Raw genomic sequence first — 20,745 nt, 5'->3', positions numbered from 1 at the left:
AGACTACTTAACTAGGAAATCTATTGAGAAATTGTGGGCATTTCAATTCTTTAAAATATAATAAAGCACAATCATTTACCCAGTTCTGACCTGTTCCATTGTCTTGAAATATACATGCAGGAACTCAAACCAGTCACATTTTTCACCTCTATTTTTAGCAGGTACAGACAAGAAAGGCACACACCGTTCCTTACACACTACAGCATGACAACGGCAAACATCTGAAGCCGCATTTGCTATGGGCATTCTGTGCGTGTTACCCTTTTTATGAGTCAGATGCTCTAGTGGTGTGTATGACCTCTGACCCTGTCCAGCGCATGGACCTCCCCTTCACAGAGGTTGGTTGTTGTGAAGCTGGACACATGGAGAGTCTGTCCCTGTACTTTCTACTGGTGACTTTTCCCAGTTGAGATAATTTGGTCCAACACCAGGAGCAACGCTGGCCCTGACCTTCAGCCAGCAAGCAGTCCAATTCATTGTTAAAAGTCAAAGGGAAAATTACTCATAAGCCTCCCAAAAAACATACTAATAACTGGTAAAAGATATTCTCTGCTCTCTGAAATAGAAAAAAAAGAGCTTGACCAGGATTTAAGAAAACGTGATTTCATTATGAATGCCTAACAAAGAGATCTACACATAGATCCAGGCAGAAAAAAATATCATCCAGACATTATCCCCACATTCATGGAGGTTTCCTATTAACTGAACGTGCTATAATGTTCCACAGAATTTCTTTGCTGACTGAACCAGCCAAGGACAAAATGACATGTTCGCAACAAAGGTACATACTAACTCTGCCTGAAATAATGAGGGAAAGTACAGAAGGTGATTTTCTTAAAAGGAAGACTGCAGCTGAGCAGGTGACAGCCATGCAGGTTAAACACTCACACTTTTACAAACTGTTTGAACTTATACCGGCTTTTCATTACAAACCATGCAGTGGTTTCATCTTAAATGTGAGGAAAAGTGCTGTATGCACTTTTGTAAGTGGCTTTTGATAAAAGCGTCTGCTAAATAAATAAATGTAAATGTAAATGTAAAAGGGGAAAAAGGCCTTACAGTCTAATACTCTAGTTTCTTTGTGTTAAAGTATGTTCTTATTTTCCTAATCGACAATTAGCAGTTAGCCTGCACCATGCCCATCTTGGGTGTGTCCTCCTGTTCCCACATTTATGCACCTATATTATTGTAATAACAGACTTCTGCGTCATTGTTTTGCCTACCTGGTAAAGCAATTAGCTATATTCATGGTTTTCTAAATAGATTTGCTGTTATTAATGTCATTATGAGGCAAAAATCTTTCCATGTATTCGCTCTGTATTCAGTTTTTCCAAACATGATTGGGCACTGGTTTCAGTCAAAAAATATGTAGGTGTTTTTATTTTTAATTTGATTTTAATAAAGAAATTAAAATGCGTTGAAAACGATCGCCAATGATACCGTGAACTAAAACATTGAGTACATATCGATCGAAGTTAAATGTTAAAATACATATAAAAAAGTCAGTAAAAGAAGTAGAGTAACTTGCAATCCTTGGAAATTTGAGATTTTCCCAAGCTAACGTCACGTGTAAAGTCAGGTGAAAATGCAACAGGACGGCTCTGAGGATCGTGGCTCTATTAAAAACAGTGGAAGTTATTCTGCGGCTTCAGCAGACGGAAGTCCCTGCTTCATCTTACACACTCAGGAATACAATTTAGCTCCAGCAGCTTGGCTACTCTTCCAGCCTCCAAGACCCAGCAAGTCAGCAGAACTGAAAAAGAAAAAAAACATGCTAAGTAGCTATAACACAACTTTAGCTATAACAACCAACTACTTTCTGTGAAGGTCAATAAAGGTGTTTACAGTACAGAAACACTGCACACAAAACAGTCACTTTTAGCGATATTCTGTATGAACAGCAATGAGACACACCTTTCAACACACAATCAACTAGGTGGTAATTACGCTGAATTAACACAGTTAACTCCTCAGAACGTAACAAGCACTCCTGTAGCATTGATGAACGCAACGTGGCCGTGAGCGACCTCACCTTCCACCTGTTCCCACATTCATTACAGAAGACAAACGTGGTCATTGGCTCGTCCGCGCTGCGGGTCTGAACCTGGGCGATGCAAAGTTAAACCTTATGATTGAGAACAGCACAAACGCGCCACCTTCAACATGCATTACAGAAAAATACACAACATGGAAAACTGTCTTGGGAAATAATAAAAATCAGCGATAACTGCTCTCCTATTAGAAATGATTATAATACATTAAGAGTGTTTCGCTCTTCAAAAATCAAATGTTGCTGTAAAAATAGTAATGGCACTTTGTTGAAATTCTGTAAAAATGTTATATATCTGCGTGTGATTTCTGTGCAAAGGATTTGTGCATACCTGAGTGTATGTGAAATGTGAAATGTGAAATGCAGAGGATTGCATGTACCTGTGTGTGATTCTGAGGATTGTATGTACCTGTGTGTGATTCTGAGGATTGCATGTACCTGTGTGTGATTCTGAGGATTGCATGTACCTGTGTGTGATTCTGTGCAAGAGAGTGTACATACCTGCATGTGTGACTCTGTGGAGGAGGGTGTGCATACCTGTGTGTGATTCTGTGGAGGAGGGTGTGCATACCTGTGTGTGTGATTCTGTTGAGGAGGGTGTGGATACCTGTGTGTGTGACTCTGTGGAGGAGGGTGTGCATACCTGTGTGTGTGACTCTGTGGAGGAGGGTGTGCATACCTGTGCGTGTGACTCTGTGGCGGAGGGTGTGCATACCTGGGTGTAGGTGCAATTCTTCTTCTTGCATTTCCCACAGGTGAACAGGTCGGTTTCTGTGCCCCCAGTCCGGGCCATCTGGTGCTCCCTGATCGCCTCTTTGGTCAGGTTTTTGCGCATTTCCTTCATCTCATCACTCGCCATTTCCTGCCGCATGCAAGGGGTGGGGTTACCATACTGCTTTCAACAGCTGCACACACTGCACAGCACAAAAACCCGGGAGAACAAGGAGCTGAAAATGCTCAGGTAAACAAAATCACCTTAAAGCCAACAAGTGAAGCTGAACATGAAATACTAACATTTCCGTTATATAAAACAGGACCCAGCCCCCTAAACATACCCATAAATCCTCTCCCTTCTCTCATTTGGAGGCCTCACATAAACACCAACAGGAACAATGAGGATTTTATGCGTTAATATTCAAGAATAGACATCTCTCTCTTAAAGCACACTGGACTGTGTATTCAATTTACTGATGGACTTCCATTTTGAATTCCAACAGAAATAAACAGCGATCTCACAGCTCAATACCCTTTGTGGCACTTCACACTTTGACATCACACCTAGACTAGCCTGACCTTTCACCTCTCTCACCTCTGCAGTCATGCTGGCCATCCTGCTTGGGGGGATGTTCCCACACAACACGTTTCTCCTCAGATTGGGGTTTTTGATGTCCTTCAGGTTGGAAATTCGGCTCCTGACGCGATTTTTGTATTTCATGTCTACATTTTTAAACTCCTGAAAGATGCGTGTTAGTTGGTTAAGGAGCAAACCACTCCAAAAGCTGTCTCTCTCCTCAACATTTAGGCAAATAATAGTATCAACAACACATGTTACAAACTCATTGTCCAATCAAATGCCTTGGTAAGAGCGCATCAGTGAAGCCAGAGCTCTGTTGCAGTGGCATGACACTGTTTTGTAACTTTTAGAGTGAGGTTAAAACTGGTGAGAGACAGTTCAGATAAAGTATCTCTTAAGGATATGACTGCCGCTCAAAACCATTTTTCAGGGTAAAAAGGATATACTCCTCAATCTGAGCCCCTAATTCATCACAGTCAGCACCGATGGTAATGTAGTCATCTGAGAGACAGAGAGAGAGAAAAGGAAAAAAGAGTGATTGTCAGCACTGCCCAGGTCACAGGAAGGTGATGCTATGGGGATGGGGGCTATTCCATTTTCATGGGGGAGGCAGCATTCTCCTGGTCAGAGGAGGGTGATACCATTCTCTATTAACACAAGGGGGCGCAGCAGTGAGAGCCGGCCTACCTCCAGCCTGCAGCGCAGCAGACAGCATCTCCCTGCATTTGATCCTAACAGAGTCGGAAGTGGGCGGAGCTTGTGGGACGGTTTTGATTAGGCCAGTGGGCGAGACATCAGCGGGCCCACTCCTGCTGCTAGAGTTACTGCTAGAGTTGAACAACATGAGGCACAGTCAGCCCTCAAGACACCTGGAATCAGAATCTCTGCAGCAATTCTCTGCAATATCATATACACATGAACTACAATTCCCATAATCCTCAGGGAAGTTTATGGTGGCTGGTGAAGAACCGCCAGTTGGATTGACTCCATGTTCAGTCAGAGCAATCAAAGGGAGGCAGATGGTCACTAGTACCTCTCCTCTTGAGGCTCTGGGCTGTCTTGGGAGGAGGCTGTGGGTGGGGCTTCACATTCCTTCTTCTTCTCCACTGACGACTTATCTCCTCCTCCTGGCGCATCTGTCAAACCAATCAAACTGTGGTTCTTCAGACAACATTGTGACATCATTCAAACACCACCAAATTCATCTGTGTGCATACAGCTGCTGCTGCCAAAAACATACAGATCTACCTCTCTTCTCTGCCCATAGCAGGCTACTTAAGAAAAAAACATTGACCATCTACATTGCTGACCCAAGAGCCTCTTCCATGACTTGATGAGAGCCTTGGCTAGCGAGGTGACGTCGTCGTCGGTGCTTTGTTTACGAATGGCATTCACGGACATCCCGATTCGGGTGGACTGCAAGGCAGGGAGAGGTTTATCAGCGATACCGCCGAAAGACAAGATTCACTTCAGCACGTAAAAACCAGCGTCATACCCACCTGTAGTAGCTCCAGCGTCATGGGAGCGTTCTTTAGTTCTTTCAGCAGGTCAAACGCTCCAGACTGCAAAGTAGAACAGGGTCAATTCAATCTCTTTTTATGCTGGTAGCTATGATCAACACAACTAAGCCAACCGACAGGATACAGTTCTGTATTAGACGCGATATAATAGCCAGCTGGGATACGACAACGGCAACATTTGTTGACCACATCTAGCGTGACTTCAGTCTAACAGCTAACAGTCAAAACATCCACACTTTTAGTTGTACGGAACAGTTGGATGGCTAGCAAAATGTCTTATCGGAGGACTGGAGGAACAAGGCTAATTTATTGGCTTCATCATGTTGTTGAGCTAATTAGCTTGCAAGTTAGCTCGGTACACTTAGTTGTGACTATTTTCAATGCAATTAATGAAACTAGCTAGCCCCTACAAGCTTGTTGGCTAGCTACCAAGCAGCTAAGTTAACTACCTTCGTTCGGTGTTTGCTGTGAATCATCTTTCCATAAGAAACATAAATGAGACCCATCTACTTTATTACTCCATTATGTACATTTGCATAAAACACAGTTACATCTTAACCACGTTTTCGCATTAATTGCCTAGCTATCATTGCCATCTAGCCCTTTATAACAGAGTATGGGTCTTCATCTTAAGCATTTCAATTCATTCAAGTCAAACCACATCTGACCTCATTTTTTTTCTGCACTATCTTGTCCAACTTTTTTGCAATCCTGATGATGTCGTCTTCTTCTTTTTTGCCCATTATGTTTCGCTTGTTTTGTTAAATTAATGAATAAATAATCACTTAAAATCTAAATCCACCACGGCGGCTAAACACAACACATCTCTTTGCTTCCTGCGCATGCGCAGCAAGGCTACAGGCAAAACTAATCACCGAGTACAGTGAGATGTCATCGATGTACACAGTCTACCGTTCTGTGACGTGAAGCATGAATGTATCCTCTCTTCCGTTTGGAATTGGGAAAAAAATAGATAAAAAATGAAATAACAAATTACAATTTTGACTCAAACCCAAGGACACTCGGTTCGAGTTAACGAAAGAGTAGGGTGGTTACCTATCATCCCTAAGAACTGTCATCGTAGTTATTGGTGGAAATTATATGGATTTTTTATAATTACAATATAACTGAATATCGATCATAACTAAATATAACTGTGGTATTTTCGCTAAAAATGGCAAATTATCTCATCGATCGAATCGAGTAGATCGGTGTTCAAGCCCTTGGTGAAAACGAGGTCAGAATGGGATTGGACGTTTCCGTTGAGTCATGGAACCGTATGTTAGAATATCGCAATATGTTAGTGTCTCTACATGCATTGCGCATTTTCGCTAAATACCACACATTTACATTTATTCATTTGGCAGACGCTTTTATCCAAAGCGACTTACATAGGTTACAGTTGTTTTACAATGTTATCCATTTATACAGCTGGATATTTTACTGAGGCAACTGTGGGTTAAGTACCTTGCCCAAGTGTGTACAGTACAGTGGGGATTGAACCGGCAACCTTTCGGTTACGAGCGCTGCTCCTTAACCACTATGCTACACACCATTTGCTTCCTGTCGCAGTGAACTCTTAGACTGTGGAAGTCTTAGACTATACGGATCAAGGTTCTCCCGGCTTTGCTGGAATAAACGTGATTCCTTCCTCCTAGGTCCAGCACTGAACACTGCATTCGATGTCAAAATTATTTTGTTTGTGAGTGACTGTGGATCAACTCGGCAACATTTGTTCCCAAGATACGATCTTGGGAACATATTCGGCAAAGAAACACATAATGTTTTAACATGATCATTTACAGCACTTGTATTTGAATGCAAATGTTAGCCATGGCTTTACAATGTATGATAAAGACAGGTCTAGGAGAAACAAGCAACCAGGCACGACTGCGTTAGTAGCCTACAAACAAATTGGAATGTACCAGATGCTGAGTTTATGTCCACTAGGGGGCGTAGTTGGCACTACAGTTGCCAACCTGGGTGAATCCTCATGAGTAAGGGGTCAGAATCAAGCAACGCTGTGCCACTAACTGTCATTCAGGAGTGTTAGTACACTGCCATGATTCTCTGTTGCTGCAGTGTACTGACTGGTAATAAAAGGTACGTGTTTTATACCTGTGTGATGCCTATGCAGGACTCGGAAGAACGTGGACACACTCAGGGTGGAGGTGAGTGTAGGCCTATTTGGTGAGACCCAACGGGGAGTTCCTCTCCTGCTGTGAATTAAATGTCTCTTGTTGCACGCCTCCAGTCTTGTCAGCTAATGTCTAAAACCTCCTTTAATCCCCATCACCCAAAGACCTCTCAAATCTGATTACGTCCCCGCTAGAAAAGTAACACAGTGCAGGCCATCTGGACCCTGGCCCCCATTTTCTGAAACACGGGAAGGATAATCCATAGACTACCTTGTGAATATCCCGGAGTTCTCGGTGTGAACAAAGCACTACTTGGAATTTTATTCTTGATTCGAACCCAGTGACGCACTAAAATCCATGATGAAATCGAACAAAAGTCGCAAACCCTATAGCTGCGTCTCTGCGCTTTAGACGGCTCTCGGTTTGACCTCAGGTTGAACCCTGCATTTAGGTGAACCTTTGCATTAAATCTGACCTGTTCATTCAATTCATTTTGTCGGGGTAATAAAACAGTAAACCTATCTGAGGGGCTGTGTAGTAGTGGAGGGGTGTTTGACAGTGTTTGTCTGTAACGCGATACAGGAGTGATGTCGCGCTGTATCGGCACCTCCGTGCGGCCAGGTTCAGGTAGCGGGGCCCGAGCGCCTTCCTGCATAAGGGCTGATTAATTCTGAGCAAAGATTACGCAAATTGGCGCTGATGCAGTCGGACCCAAAAATAACTGCGGGAGAGCGCTGAGCGGCTTTCAGTCGTAGGAGGACTGCCGTGCGCAGGCGGTCGAGTGACCCCTTTTGCCACCGTCACATTTCTCAAAATGTGAAACCAGGTAAGATTTTAGCGATTAACTATCGTAAACGTAACTGAAAATTTGTTAAAGGAATCTGGCAGTCCACAGTATAGTGATGTCTAACGTTATTGTGCCTCTCTAGTTAGGTCAATAAGAGAAATGGGTTTAAGGTTTGTTCTTTGTAATGAATTATATATTGATTTGTGCTGTGCAGTTTAACACTGTTTTGGTTTCTTTCTTACGATAAATGGTGTACTGTTTACAGTGAACGTAATGTAATGTGACCTGTCAGCGTACTGCAGTTTAGGGCAACGGTTTTAACTACAGGCATGAAACCTTAGAAAGCTAATGTAGGCGTTTGGGCTCAAAGAAAACAATCAATGGCACAGAGTTTTAGGTTGGGCTGCCAGTCCCCGTTTAATTTGTGTTAATGGGTTACAATTTTAACAGTAAAATGCTAGTATGCAATTGATTATCGTTAGAGTTTAGAATTATAGGGTTCCATCTGAACCCTAGAATTCAAAGATGAGTTAACGTAACTTTTGTCAAAAATGAGTTTCGTAACTATGCTCCTTGTAATTTCATTTTGCTATACAAATTAAGACGCAAGAAACTGCTTTTTGAAGCAGGTTGTAACTCAGTGCTATGACACAGAGCTTGATGCTCTAAAGCTTGACATTTCAAAATACTGTTTACACTGTTTAGAACCATTTAATACTGTCCCGTTACAGCATTGTCTCTCTTCATCTCTCTTGTCTGATGTGTAATTTCATAGTAAGTTTGAGTATGCAGGTCTATTACAAGTTGTCGTGTTTCACAACACATACAAGGTGGTTTGCCTCACTGAAGGTAATGCCTCACGATCACAAAATACTTAAGCTTTTCCTGGAGTATTACACAAAGAGTGTGTGTCACCTAGAGAACCTCAACAAGGTAACATTTCATTGGGATTTCTACAAACTCCAAGAAGCACCAGATAACATATTGGTCTATCTAAAATTATATGCCATCTCAATTTGCTGGTTTTTCATCCTAAAATTATACTGAAAAAGAAGATCGCACTCTTTAAGATCCCATCTTTTATGTTGTATGAGATAATTGTTTTTCATGGTGCCTTTATTTTTAAAGAGATAAGACAAAAGAGAAAGCACAATGTTCTCGATTGTCATCTCAGGACACGCAACCTAAGCAAAGAGCTGTGAGGACACAGGAAATGTGGGAGAGTTAAGCTCATTTAGAGGGGAACGTGGTGCAGAATACCAGCATCTGATTGGTCTGAATTTTAGAGTCGGGGCCAGAGCACCTGTTATCTCTCCTCGGGAGATTAAAAAAGGACCAAAAGAGGCTAGGGACTTTTTGCACCCGTTAAATAAAGAAACAGGGCTGTTATTACCTGAAGGATGTGACTGTAGGAAGAAGTAGCTGGCATGTTTATAAAGCATTCTTACAATTTCTCTCTGTCTCGAGTTCCTCACACTGTTAAAATTTCTTTCTCTCTCAAGTTATTCACACTGTTAGTTTTTATATCTTGAGTTACTCACATGATTGTAATTTCTTCTGGAAGGAGAAGGAGAAAGAGGGGGTTATCTATGGTCTGATCTGACTCTTCACTTCCCCCCCTTTAGCTGGTTACCGAAAATGAGCGAAGTGGCGCCCCCAGACGGTCCTCTGCAGGACCCGTCCATGGGGAGCGTGCAAACGCTGGCATCCTGGCCCCCGAACATCGCCGACCCCCTTGCCCCGAAGCGCGTTTGCTTCTACAAGAGCGGCGACCCCCAGTTCAGCGGGATCAGGATGGTGATCAGCGGGCGAAACTTCAAGACGTTCGAGGCCCTGCTGGACGGCCTGTCCGAAAAGGTGCCCCTGCCCTTCGGGGTGCGGACTATCACCACCCCGCGCGGGACGCACCTGCTCCACTCCCTGGACGAGCTGGAGGACGGGAAGTCCTACATCTGCTCCGACCAGAAGAAGGTCAAGCCCATAGACCTGGAGACAGCCGGGAGCAAGCCGCTGCCCTGGAACGCCTCCCTCCAGGCCAGCAGGGGGCGCCGAACGGTGCAGCTGTCCATGAGGGGCGACGGCAGGCCAGCGAAGAGGCTGACCGTCTTCAGGAATGGAGATGCACGTGTCCGACACACCGTGCTGCTACAGAGGAAAAACGGCCAGACTTTCGAAGCTCTTCTGGCGCTTATCTCTGAGGTCCTGGGGTTCCCTGTGAAGAACCTTCACACCACCGACGGCCAGAGGGTGAGGCTTCTTTTGCCTGAGAGTGTGAGAGACGCTGTGACAGGTGCCTATACCTGCGGAGGCCAGCCCACGCTAGCTCCGAAATAATGGCGGCAAGGGCGGGGAAAGTTAAATAGCTAAACCCATTAGCCTGTCAACGTGAGCTGTACACCATCCAAAGAGAAGGAGGCATCCGCAGTGAGCAGTGCATCTCAGTGTTAAATAAAATCAGTGTAACTCCAGATGAATGCCCAGGCTTTTTTATAGGCTGATATATACAATGATAAAAATAATAAAGTGACATGAAATGAAGTCCCATTTCCAGAACTCTGCGTGATTTGCATCACTCTCTGAACAGATATATAGAGACATTTATCACAACTCATAGGGGCTATACAAAATAAAAGGGCAGACCAATGATTGCTAACCACCCCAGAGGCAGACATGAACCACAGTGTTCGGCTTTCAATGAAGGATCCATTACGTTAGTCTAGGACACAATGTATGTATCAGGTCATGTCCTCAGAGGACCCCAGTTAGTGCAGACCAGAAGCTGAGAGTCTGGCATTTCCTTCATTACCTTTTCATATCTCTTACTAAATCAATATGTCTTTCTACTTTTATTCAGTACTGCACCCTTCACAGAATAATTTTGTTTTGAGTACAGAGCATGACCTGAAACCGATTGCAGAGTTATAATATGAATTTTTTTGTTTTTTAAAAAAAGTGAGGTAACTGGCTATTGCAGCAGATGAAATCAACTGATGTACAACAGAAATTGGGATGGTATGAACGTGATAGTCAAAGAATTAGAAAATGAAAATTAACAAATACAAGACAACAAAAACCGTAATGAGAACATGAAACAGTTGATAAAGCTGCATTGCAGTTTTCAATTTCAATGACAGAAAAAATAAGTAATAAGCAATGAGTGACATTTGACATTTTGATTGCATCTCTTTCAGCTCAGTTTAATAAATGCACATATACATGTTCTCTGAAGGTTGTTAGGTAATTTGAAAGGCAGAGCTGTATTCATTTAAAAGCTATAACAGAACAGGAAAGTTCAGAGTCTGTATGAATGTCCTTTTCTTTGCAGATTGATGGCCTTCCTGCCCTCTCTCTCTGCTCCGGAGCAGTTGTGGCTTCGGGGAATGAACCCTTCAGGTCGGACAGCTACGATCTTCAGAAGCCCACACAGTCGACTGGAACCTCCAGCCTCATGGAACCAGATCGCCTGCAGCCTGCATCCTGTGAGTCTCACCCCACTAATGTTTCAGAAGAGAGAGATGAAACCTCACACGTATTTTAGGAGTAGATTCATGGGTAGCTTGCTTCTTTGGCTTTTGTAATAGCTATCATCCAGTTTTGTTCCGTATCACATATGCCGTTTCCTCTTCTACATACGTGTTAATCATGTTCATGAATATGAGATCAGAAAATCGGGAGATTCTCTAAGTTTTATGTGGCATGGTAGAACCACTAAAATTTATCTGCTGACCTGGGGTTAACTCATATCTGTCTATGCGTAAATATTCCAGCAGATTTCTCCTTTCCGTCCTACACACAGTTCGTGATGTTTACTGGCAATCGCAAGGGAGTTGTGCATGTTTGTTTCTCATCCGCCCTTGGGAATATAACTGTTTGTTGGGCACTAGAAACTCGAATTCACACAAGAGGGCTGTTGGATTAAAATTATGTTTTATATTGCAATGATTACCTTTGCGTTAAAAAACTGGCACACTTTTTACTGTCACTAAATGCAGGTGGACCCAGTGTCTTCTTACCTCAGAGAAATAAACAAGTACCTTTGTTCAACGAATAATAATACAAATTATCGTTACATTATTTTGTGTGTGTTATTATCATTATTGTTAGTTGCACAGTCATATTGCATGTAGACGTAGCACATTGCACATTGAAGCATGTGTCCGTTCTGGACACTCCATTTGAAAATCAATTGGATGAATATTCTCATGATAAGTCAGAGGTGTATGTATGTACTTAATCAGTAACATTTAAAGCTGTACCGGCTGTTGCCATTTACGCAGCACTCCCTCATCTGTGCTGTGTAGAAACGCTCAGAGCCGAGTTTGAAAGCGCGCAGTCTGCGCATTCGGAAACAATGAAGAGTGAGTGCTGTCTCCAGGCGCTCACAGATTCATCGGGGACACAAGACACAAGCAGAGGGAAACAGCTGACATTTTCATATGAATAATTCCATGCATGACCTACATACATCACTTCTGTTGTCTGTCAGACTGCGGTTTCACCCTGGATGAGAATTTTTGCCCCCCCCCCCCCCCCCCCCCCCTGTTTTATTTTTCACTTTATCTTAATTTAGCAGTGTGGGATGTTAGTAAGGAGCGGGGCTCGTAACCAAAAGGTTGTCGGTTCAATTCCCTCCTGGGGAACTGCTGGAGAAAAGTACTTAACCCAGAACTGCCTCAGTAGCTGTCTGGCTGTATAAATGGATACCATGTAAAAATTGTAACATGATGGTCACTCTGGAGAAGAGCGTTTGCTAAATGACAATAATGTAACGTAATCTCAGTGTGAAGTGTATGTGTTTGTTGCATCTCTGAATGGTATTGTCTTTCTCTTTTTCTCTCCTTCCTTCCTTTTGGAATGAACATGTAATCACCGTTCCGATCTCCTCAATCTCCCTGTTGGCCTGGGTGAATCTGTCCCCTAAGGGAAGAGCAACTCTTTGTCCAGAAGCTCCAGGAACATTTCTCCCTCCTCAGAGCACTACTACCCAAACCAGGTCAACGCCTCACTGGCAGGGAGTATCCCCCTGGGATCCGTGGACACGGAGACGCTGGCGGGCGTGGGGGATGTGGCGGAGGGCAGCGGCCTCGTGCCCCCTGAGGAGGAGGACATCGAGAAGTCCTTCCGCATCAACCAGGACGGCAGCATGACGGTGGAGATGAAGGTGCGGCTTATGATCAAGCAGGAGGAGACCATCCACTGGACCACCACGCTGGTGCGGTCCAGCGTCACCGGCCAGCTCGGGGGCGAGGCCGCGTCGGGGGAGGGGGCGCCGGAGGGGAACTCCCCGGACTCAAACGCCACCCTGACAGGGGACCCCAAGGACGTCAGTGTGCAAGGACACAAAGTCCGAAAGCAGGTGGCGATTGCAGGGGCTGAGGGTGTCCGCGAGGAGGGAGAGGAAGTGACCCCGACCGCAGTGTGCGACGTGGAGAGGCCGAGGATTAGGAGGGCGCCCACGCCCGGGCCGAGACGCCGGAGAAAGAAGCCTCCCTCCACAGACAGTATCAACACCCTGTCCTCCGTTGAGGTGCAGGAAAACATAGTGGGCACCTACACTTACAAGGAGCAGGCTCCGGGGGGCTCTGTGGCAGAGAAGCACAGCAGCCGCCCCACGCCTAAACCGAGAAGTGCCGTGCCCGCGGGCGCTGACCGCGCCGAGGTGCGCTCCACCTTCAGGTCCTCCAGATCGGCAGAGATCCTTCAGATACAGAACTCCGGAGGGGAGGTCACGGAGTCCGTGATGCAGGTGTACGAGGAGCAGAGCAGCTACGACACCTACTTCGCTAACGCCAAGGTCACCGGGGAGTGCCAGTCTGTGACCACGACGGTGTGCAGTCGCACGGTCTCCATGGATACCGCCCCATGTTCCTCCAGCAATGACACGGGCCAGCGGAGGCCCTCATCCGCCTCCGAATCTCTGAACGGGCAGAAGGCCGGCACCCTGTCCCCGTCCCCGGATGCCCCGCCTCCCTCCTGCACCATCAGGAACGACCTGTCGTCCTTCACCGACAACGAGGCACACGCCGTGGCGGACTCCCCGTCCGAGTTCTCCCTTCACGACACAGACTGCTCGGAGCGAGCTCCGCCCGAGGGCCCGGCTGGCCAGGGCACCCGGCGGGCAGAGGGGAAGCCCGAAAAGCCCAAAGCGAAAAAGAGGGCGGCCCTCCTGCCCGCCGGCATGCCCCGAAAGGGGGGCGGGGCTCTGGGGGATGGCAGGCGTGTGAAGTCATCCTCGGATGTAGCGAGCGGTGCGGAGCCTGAGAAGGGCGACGGGCGAATCAGAGAAGGCATGAAGAGCGAGCAGGGACCCGGCAGGACGGCGAAGAGGAAGAAAGTGAGGGGAGACGGAGACTTCTCACCCCGAAGCCTCCCCTTGTCCCTGAACATCAAACACCGGAACGAATCTGTGAAGGAGCTGAATTTAAAGAAAGAGGGGTCTGTGGGCACGGGCAGGGCTCGGTCCTCTGCGAGTAAAAACGTGCTGGACGTCCCGCCGCCCCGGAAGTCACTGGTGAAGCAGAGGTCGATGAGTGATGACAGGAAAGACGCGAAGGAAGCCGGGGAGCTGAGCGAGAGCGTGTCACTTCCTGCGCTCCGTACCCCCCCCTCCGCCGTCAGCGAGTACGTGGAGGACTGGCTGGATAAGATGCAGCCAGACCCCGTCTCCTGCGTCGGCGATGGGAACGAAAGTGCATCGGAGCCAGCAGAGAGGGTGCTGTTCCGAATCGGCAGCGACTCTCCGGAGGAGTCGGAGACGAAGAGCGAAATTGGGACCCTTTCTGAGGATCATCTTGCCCGCAAGCACAATGTCAGCGGCCAGCCAACACCACGCACCCCTACAGAGGGAGGGCTTGAGCAGGGATCACGTGATGACTCATGCACAAGGAAAAGCTTAGGTGTTTCGAAGTCAGACGTTTTTATAAAATCAGCTGTAGGAGTTCCTGTCAAAACACATAAATCTGCGGAATCTCTTGTTCAGGCGGAAATGGAAGCGCCTTTAGCTGCAGAGGCAAAAATGAAGCCCCTGTTGGAGCAGTTGTGCTCATCCATTCGGTCAATCGGTGAGATTACGCAGGGCAGGCGGCTGTCCTGTCTCGAGAAGTCCCACAGCGTTCCCGACTTCTCCTCCCACGTGGCCTCGATGTTCGGGGCGTCCTCCAAAGTGCTCATTGCGTTTTTATCCGTCATGTCCTTAACGGACGGCATCGCGGGCCTCAGCAGAGACCAGCCCTTGGCCACGGACCTGAGCTGCTCCGAGGCCTTGCAGATGCTGAAGGCCTTGCATAAAATGGCCAGCATTGAGGATGCCGACGAGCTGAAAAACAGCCTGTCGGATCTGCACAGGTCTGCGTCCTCACGGCTGCTGCAAAAGTGGAGGAGCTTCCAGGAGCTCAGCAACCAGAGCGAGAGCTGCGACACATCGCTGGGGAGCTCAGAGAACACATTTCCGTCTGAGGCAAGCTTAGAGCAGAGCAACAGACACCAGGAGCAGCCCTTTGGTATTCAACATCTGATGGGAGAACTGGGCATCTCTGATGATCTGCAGAAAGAGTTGTCCTCTTTAGTCAACAGAGAAATGAATGACTTCAACAGGAATGAAGACCCATCAGAGTCTGAAGACGCGAACAGTTTTGTTGAATCAGCAACTAAGGAGGAACTTGAACTTGAAGACTTCGGAGAATCTGTCCAGGAAAAAGACATAGATAGCTATACAGAATGTCTCCAGGAAAAAGATGCAGGTGAATCTCTCTATGAGAGAGGAGCAGATGATTTTGAAGAGTCTGTACTAGAGAAGGAAGTAGATGACTCTACAGAATGTGTCCAACAGAATGAAGCAGATGACTTTGAAGAGTCTGTCCTGGAGAAAGAAGCAGATGACTTTTCAGAACCCGTCCAGGTGAAGGAGGTAGACGACTTCGCAGAGTCAGTCACTGATGAGGACAAAGCAGTGGAACATGCCATTTCTGGAAGTGATCCACTGTGTGTCGGTGCTGAGGAAGACACTGAACAACAGTCCTCTGCTTTAGAGGAAGCGAGCTACATAGAAGAGTGGGGGAGGTATGCAGAGGAGCCGGTGAGCTTTGCAGTGCAGGATGGCTTTGTAGAGGAGAGGGCCAATGGCAAACAAGGGAAGGTGGGCTTTGGCAAAATGGACACGGTGTCGGAAGTATCGGAACCTGCTGACGGATGCAGCGTGTCTCACCTCTCTTCTGCTGAACACCCCAAGATGGAGGAGTTCACGAGGGACGATTCCGAGGTTCCCAGGGGGCTGGACCAGGGGGGTGGGGCTGAGCTCCAGGGTGTCCCGGAGGAGGCTGAGGAGCTTGACTGTGAGACCGTCTATCACTGTGTGGAGATCCCAGACCACCTGCTGCGGGTTGTGAGCTCAGTCCTGATGTCCTCCTCTTTGGTTCTCTGCCATGACTCCAAAGGGAGCTTAAGGATAGAGCCGGACAGTGCCTGTGTGGGATCAATAACAGCCAAAGGCAACACCCACCCTCGGTATGGACAGATACAGCTGCCGACACCGAACACGTCCGACCTTTCGGACTACAGAGCCGAGACGACGGACAGTGATGGACGCTCGTCGCAGCTGTCTGAGGAGCTGTCTTCAGAAGGTGCAGGGGAAGATTTGGGAGGGCTGTATATTACTCAGGGCTGCGAGGGCACTTTGGATGGAGAGAAGGATGCTGATGATGTGGAATCTGAGGAGAAATACGCTCTAGAAAAGCATCACGTGGACAGCCTTATCTCTGAGTCTCCATCAAGGACCAAGGAGATGGCAGAGCTTTCGTACTTCAACACCACAGGCTCGTACGACCTGGAGAGAGATCCCCCACAATGCCCCGGGGCTGAGGCGGAGCCGGACGTGAGCGAAGGCGTGCTGATCGACAAAGGCAGGTGGCTCCTCAGGGAGAACCACCTGATCCGGAGGTCCCCACCGGCAGCCGGGGGAATGTACGGGAACGCGGACACCACGTCGATGGACACGAGTGACGATGTGCCCTACTCCCATTTCGGGAGCCAGCGCTCTGCCATGGAGATCCTCTCCTCTGACGAGCTGGAGGACCTCGCCAGGCCGGCCACGCCCAAGTGCACTTACTTCAACATGCCGCACGGCAGCGACTCCGACCCCTTTCAGGACAGCCTGAGCGTCACCAGCCGGACCAGCGCCAAGGTCAAGGCCAACACCAACGGCGCCAGGAAGAAGAAGGACCCAAAGGTCGCCCCACTGGCTGAGGCCGAGCAGGCGTTGCCAAAGAGGCATGGCAGTATGTCCTCATTCGCCTCCGTCGAGTTTAAGCCGGCGGGCAACAAGGTGCACCCTCAACGTTCTGGAGCCACTCCTGTGGTCACTCAACCAGCCAGGGCAGAGAACACTGCAGCCGCCGCTGCCCGGACCCTCCAAGAGCAGGACTCTCTGGAGAAACTTCATCTGGTGTGTGGACAGCACTGCCCCATACTGTAACTCGGCAATGCACTGCACTGTGGCCCAGCATTTTACTGCAGTCTAATACTGCACCATATTTTGATGCAGTTCTCACCCATACTGAAGTTCAGCACTGCACCATACTCTAACCCAGCAATGCATTGCACTGTGCTCAAAACAATGCTGCACCGTATTATGATACAGTTCTCCTCCATACTATAGTCCAACACTGCCCCACATTGTAATCCAACTCTGCACTAACTATAATCCAGAACTCCTCATTTGTAATTCAGTACTGCAACTGTAATCCGGGGCATGACGTGAAATGTGCCCATAAAAGCTGAAGAGGAAAGATACTGTACATTTGTAATTCCCTGTATGTTCCATTCAAAGCAGGCATGCCATACAGAATATACATCAGTTATTTCTAGTGAGATGCGTTTGCATAAAAGATTCACGCGTGGCATAAATTATATAATATGGAATTTTGACATAACAAAAAAATTGGCACATGAATGACTGCCACGGGTATAGATTCCCACTCACACTTGGTGCCTGAACAGTGATGATGTGAAATATTTAATCTTTTCTTCTGTACTTTTTTAATAACCCTCATCGCTCAGCCCACGTAGATCTATGGATGTGATGGCCTGCAGACGCCATGGGCCCTCTCTCGGAGGTTGATCTCTCAGACGAGGGTTTCATTACCCAGTGCTGGCACTGCATGACCTCAAATTACACCAGGCGAGAAACAACACCACCATAGATCTCAATTTCTGGCAGTGGTGGTAGCCATTTTTATGTTGTTATTGGGTGTATAACAGCATTATTCTTCTAATTTATGTTGAGCATTCAAGTGTTGTTTTACATTAAACAAAAAATTTTTTTTCCCAGTTCTGGGAAGAATGATTTGCAACGCGTGTGCGTATTCAAAGTGACTTTAGTTGAGACATTACTGCTGCACCCGAGTCATCTGTTCTAGCATTCCCCTGAACTCTGTGTTGCTCATTATCACTGTGTCGTTCTGTGATGTGTGTGCACAGAATAGCTCAGCCTAATACATTTTTGCAAGGTGAATAACGAGTGACACCTTGGAGTTCCAGTGAAGGAACCTTCTAGAATGTTGCAGGATCAAGTCCTGAATGGGACACCTCGCCATTGTTCTTGTATCCTGGTTCTAAGTGCTTAACCAAAGGGAAAATTTGGGCTTGAAGAAATAAACAAACTTGCAAAACTCCATTTCAAATATACCAATGCTGTTGTTGCCATTGAATTTGTTCAAAAATGCTATAAACTCTAGAGCAGTTTCTTTTTCCAATATGATTAAATGAAATCAACATGATTAAAACAATGAAATGATCATTGCTTTGATAAAGTCTCATTGTCTGCCATTTGAGGATGAATGGTAGTGGTAGTGATTATACCAAATATGCCACATGGAGCTATATGTTCAGTAGCTGTTCATATTTATGCCTGCAAATTTCCACAGACAGCTGATATCTGATGTGCTTCTGTCTGTCTCTGTATTCTGTTGTGATTAATCTGAGTAAATATATTTATGTTTTCAATACTCTTCTGCCTGTTTGACCATGAATGTCTAAATATATTCTTTCATCTATTGGTATATACAGTACTTCATTATTTATTGATGGATATGATTCTGTGTGGGTTGTGACATTGAGTGGAGGTAACAATGAGTGTGTTTAAAAAATGTGAAAACCTGTCAGTAGGCACCTGAGAGACAGAGTGGGCGTGTGGAGGGCGGGGGTGGTTCCGGGCCCCTCCTAACCTATGCGACACCTGTAATGAGAAAGTGATGTAATGGCCAGTGTAGTCAGACCGCATCTTCCTCATTCAGGACAGAGGAACCCTATCGTTCCGCATCAAGTTCCCTCTTTCCCTCAGTGTCCACCAGATGGCAGTATAAGAACATAAATCTTCACAATGGGGCACAATGCAGTGATAAGGAAGTTGCAAAGATGTTTAGACATTTATTTTAAATTTGTTTAATTATTTGAATAATATATTTTTTTATTTATTTAGGACAGTAAAGTATTGTAAGGAAATTGATTCAACTACAATACTTGTAGTTTTTTGCCAAAAGACTAATTGTAGCTGTATATTGAATTTTATAAGACAGGTTTCAAATTGTGAAGGATGACCGCTGATTCACGCCTGGAGTAAATCTCTTCTGATTATGGGGCTTACCGTCAGGTTCTCAGCTGCCAATATTGTATTACTGAATATGAATGACATCATTTCCTGGAGTTGTGAAAGGATAGGAGTTAAGCACATGAATACATAAGAAGCAAAGAAAATTCATATTCATGTTTCTGATAACATGGTCCTATCATTGCTCTGGCCTCTATTTCTCCTGTCTGGTGGCTCATGTTTTTCTGAAGAGTGCTAATGTCAGTGTAACATCATATTTACAGTGATGATGTTACACTGACATTAGCACATAATAAGCCTGATTCATCATAAGCCTGATTCTGGTGGAGTTATTTTGTCTGTTTCTCTGAACCGTCTCTCTGTGACGACATGATCTCTGTCTGACTGTGGTCAGAGAGCGAGAACAATGTCACCTTTTTTGTGACATTTCTCTGCAGTGGGCACCCACAGGAGGAAGCAGATACTTCCGAAAATGCCCTGATCACGCCTCTCTCTGGCTGCGGGCGTGGCTCAGATGTGAGGGGCGATGGCCACCTGTACGCACCAGCGGCCTGTAAGGAATCTCTACATACTCAGGTGTGCACGTCTAACCCAGCATTTGTCTGACCCACCACTGAGGATAAATGTGGTGTGGTAGGGGGGCTTATCAGTGTGATCTGAGCCGTCTGAGGGGTCTGCTGTGCCTGTCAGCCGGGAGGCTGGGGTGCTGAGTCTTGCTCCGTGGTCTGCACTGTGTGATCAGCTGATCCACCATCCATCTTCTGTGGGCCAGCTGATTGTGCGTCTCATGGAAAGTTGCAGATGGAGAGCGGATCTCGTGACCTTGAGGAAGCAGGAGGTGGAAGTGAATGCAAAGACCTAAGAGGTCTCTCTCGCTGTCTCTCTCTCTCACTGTTTCTGTTTCTTTCTCTGTTTCCTCTCATCTTTCTCTCTCAATTCCCTCTCTTGCGCCTCTCAAGACGAGAAAGAGAAAGCAGGCCATAGACCAGAAGCAAAAGAAGAGGCTGATAGCATACTCCTAGATATTGAAAAATGTTAAAAAGGACAGGAAATGACATCATGATCATGTGACCCAAAAGCCAGTTCTCAATCATACGTCATACAATTGCTGCATGTGCCAAATCGGCACCAGCTGTATCAACACGTGGATCTCCTGATGAAAAGTACTCTTTGGAAATATTCTATTTATGATTTTCTAAATATTTAATTTCATTTTCTAACAGCCGTGGTTATTCCAACAGCATGGTGTATGAGTATGTTGGGTGCTGGGTGGGGCAGGTCATGTTTAACATATTAAATTAATGCCACACCTTGCTATCACTCAAACTTGGATCCCACTCTGGATCCCACTCAT

The 20,745-nt window shown here is 46.3% G+C and overlaps 2 protein-coding genes across 3 annotated transcripts; one reads left to right on the top strand and one right to left on the bottom strand.

Moving 5' to 3' along the window:
• Positions 1-806: 806 nt before the first annotated feature.
• On the bottom strand, positions 807-5,692 carry tcea1 (transcription elongation factor A (SII), 1). Of its 2 annotated transcripts, none has more exons than XM_036519219.1 (10): positions 5,533-5,692; positions 4,844-4,906; positions 4,655-4,760; positions 4,378-4,480; positions 4,032-4,171; positions 3,789-3,845; positions 3,360-3,514; positions 2,766-2,912; positions 2,033-2,104; positions 807-1,753 (listed from the first exon to the last, which is right to left on the bottom strand). In XM_036519219.1, the coding sequence occupies exons 1-10, from the start codon at positions 5,605-5,607 to the stop codon at positions 1,745-1,747; spliced, it is 927 nt and encodes a 308-aa protein (XP_036375112.1). In that variant the 5' UTR covers positions 5,608-5,692; the 3' UTR covers positions 807-1,744. The 2 variants fall into 2 exon arrangements, with proteins under 2 accessions (XP_036375112.1, XP_036375113.1); XM_036519220.1 differs by having other exon boundaries at positions 4,032-4,168.
• A 2,071-nt stretch (positions 5,693-7,763) lies between these two features.
• Positions 7,764-17,258, top strand: LOC118771515 (oxygen-regulated protein 1). Its single transcript, XM_036519521.1, has 5 exons — positions 7,764-7,828; positions 9,415-10,036; positions 11,115-11,268; positions 12,712-14,597; positions 14,769-17,258. The coding sequence occupies exons 2-5, from the start codon at positions 9,428-9,430 to the stop codon at positions 17,256-17,258; spliced, it is 5,139 nt and encodes a 1,712-aa protein (XP_036375414.1). The 5' UTR covers positions 7,764-7,828; positions 9,415-9,427.
• Positions 17,259-20,745: the final 3,487 nt, after the last annotated feature.

The sequence above is a fragment of the Megalops cyprinoides genome, chromosome 24 (assembly GCF_013368585.1).
Source record: "Megalops cyprinoides isolate fMegCyp1 chromosome 24, fMegCyp1.pri, whole genome shotgun sequence".
In the NCBI taxonomy this organism is placed as follows: Eukaryota; Metazoa; Chordata; class Actinopteri; order Elopiformes; family Megalopidae; genus Megalops; species Megalops cyprinoides.
The sequence above is the reverse complement of the archived record's forward strand: the minus strand, read 5'-3'. Positions and strand labels throughout refer to the sequence as shown.

Bases quoted from the DNA above. Each gene is read 5' to 3' on its own strand.
- LOC118771515 (XM_036519521.1), top strand. From the start codon at position 9,428: ATGAGCGAAGTGGCGCCCCCAGACGGTCCTCTGCAGGACCCGTCCATG. The intron at 10,037-11,114 runs GTGAGGCTTCTT...TTTTCTTTGCAG, and splicing joins ACACCACCGACGGCCAGAGG to ATTGATGGCCTTCCTGCCCT. The intron at 14,598-14,768 runs GTCAGCGGCCAG...TCTCTTGTTCAG, and splicing joins ATCTTGCCCGCAAGCACAAT to GCGGAAATGGAAGCGCCTTT.
- tcea1 (XM_036519219.1), bottom strand. From the start codon at position 5,607: ATGGGCAAAAAAGAAGAAGACGACATCATCAGGATTGCAAAAAAGTTG. The intron at 3,515-3,788 runs ATATCCTTTTTA...ACCAACTAACAC, and splicing joins AGGGGCTCAGATTGAGGAGT to GCATCTTTCAGGAGTTTAAA. The intron at 2,913-3,359 runs GTGAGAGAGGTG...TGCATGCGGCAG, and splicing joins TGGCCAGCATGACTGCAGAG to GAAATGGCGAGTGATGAGAT.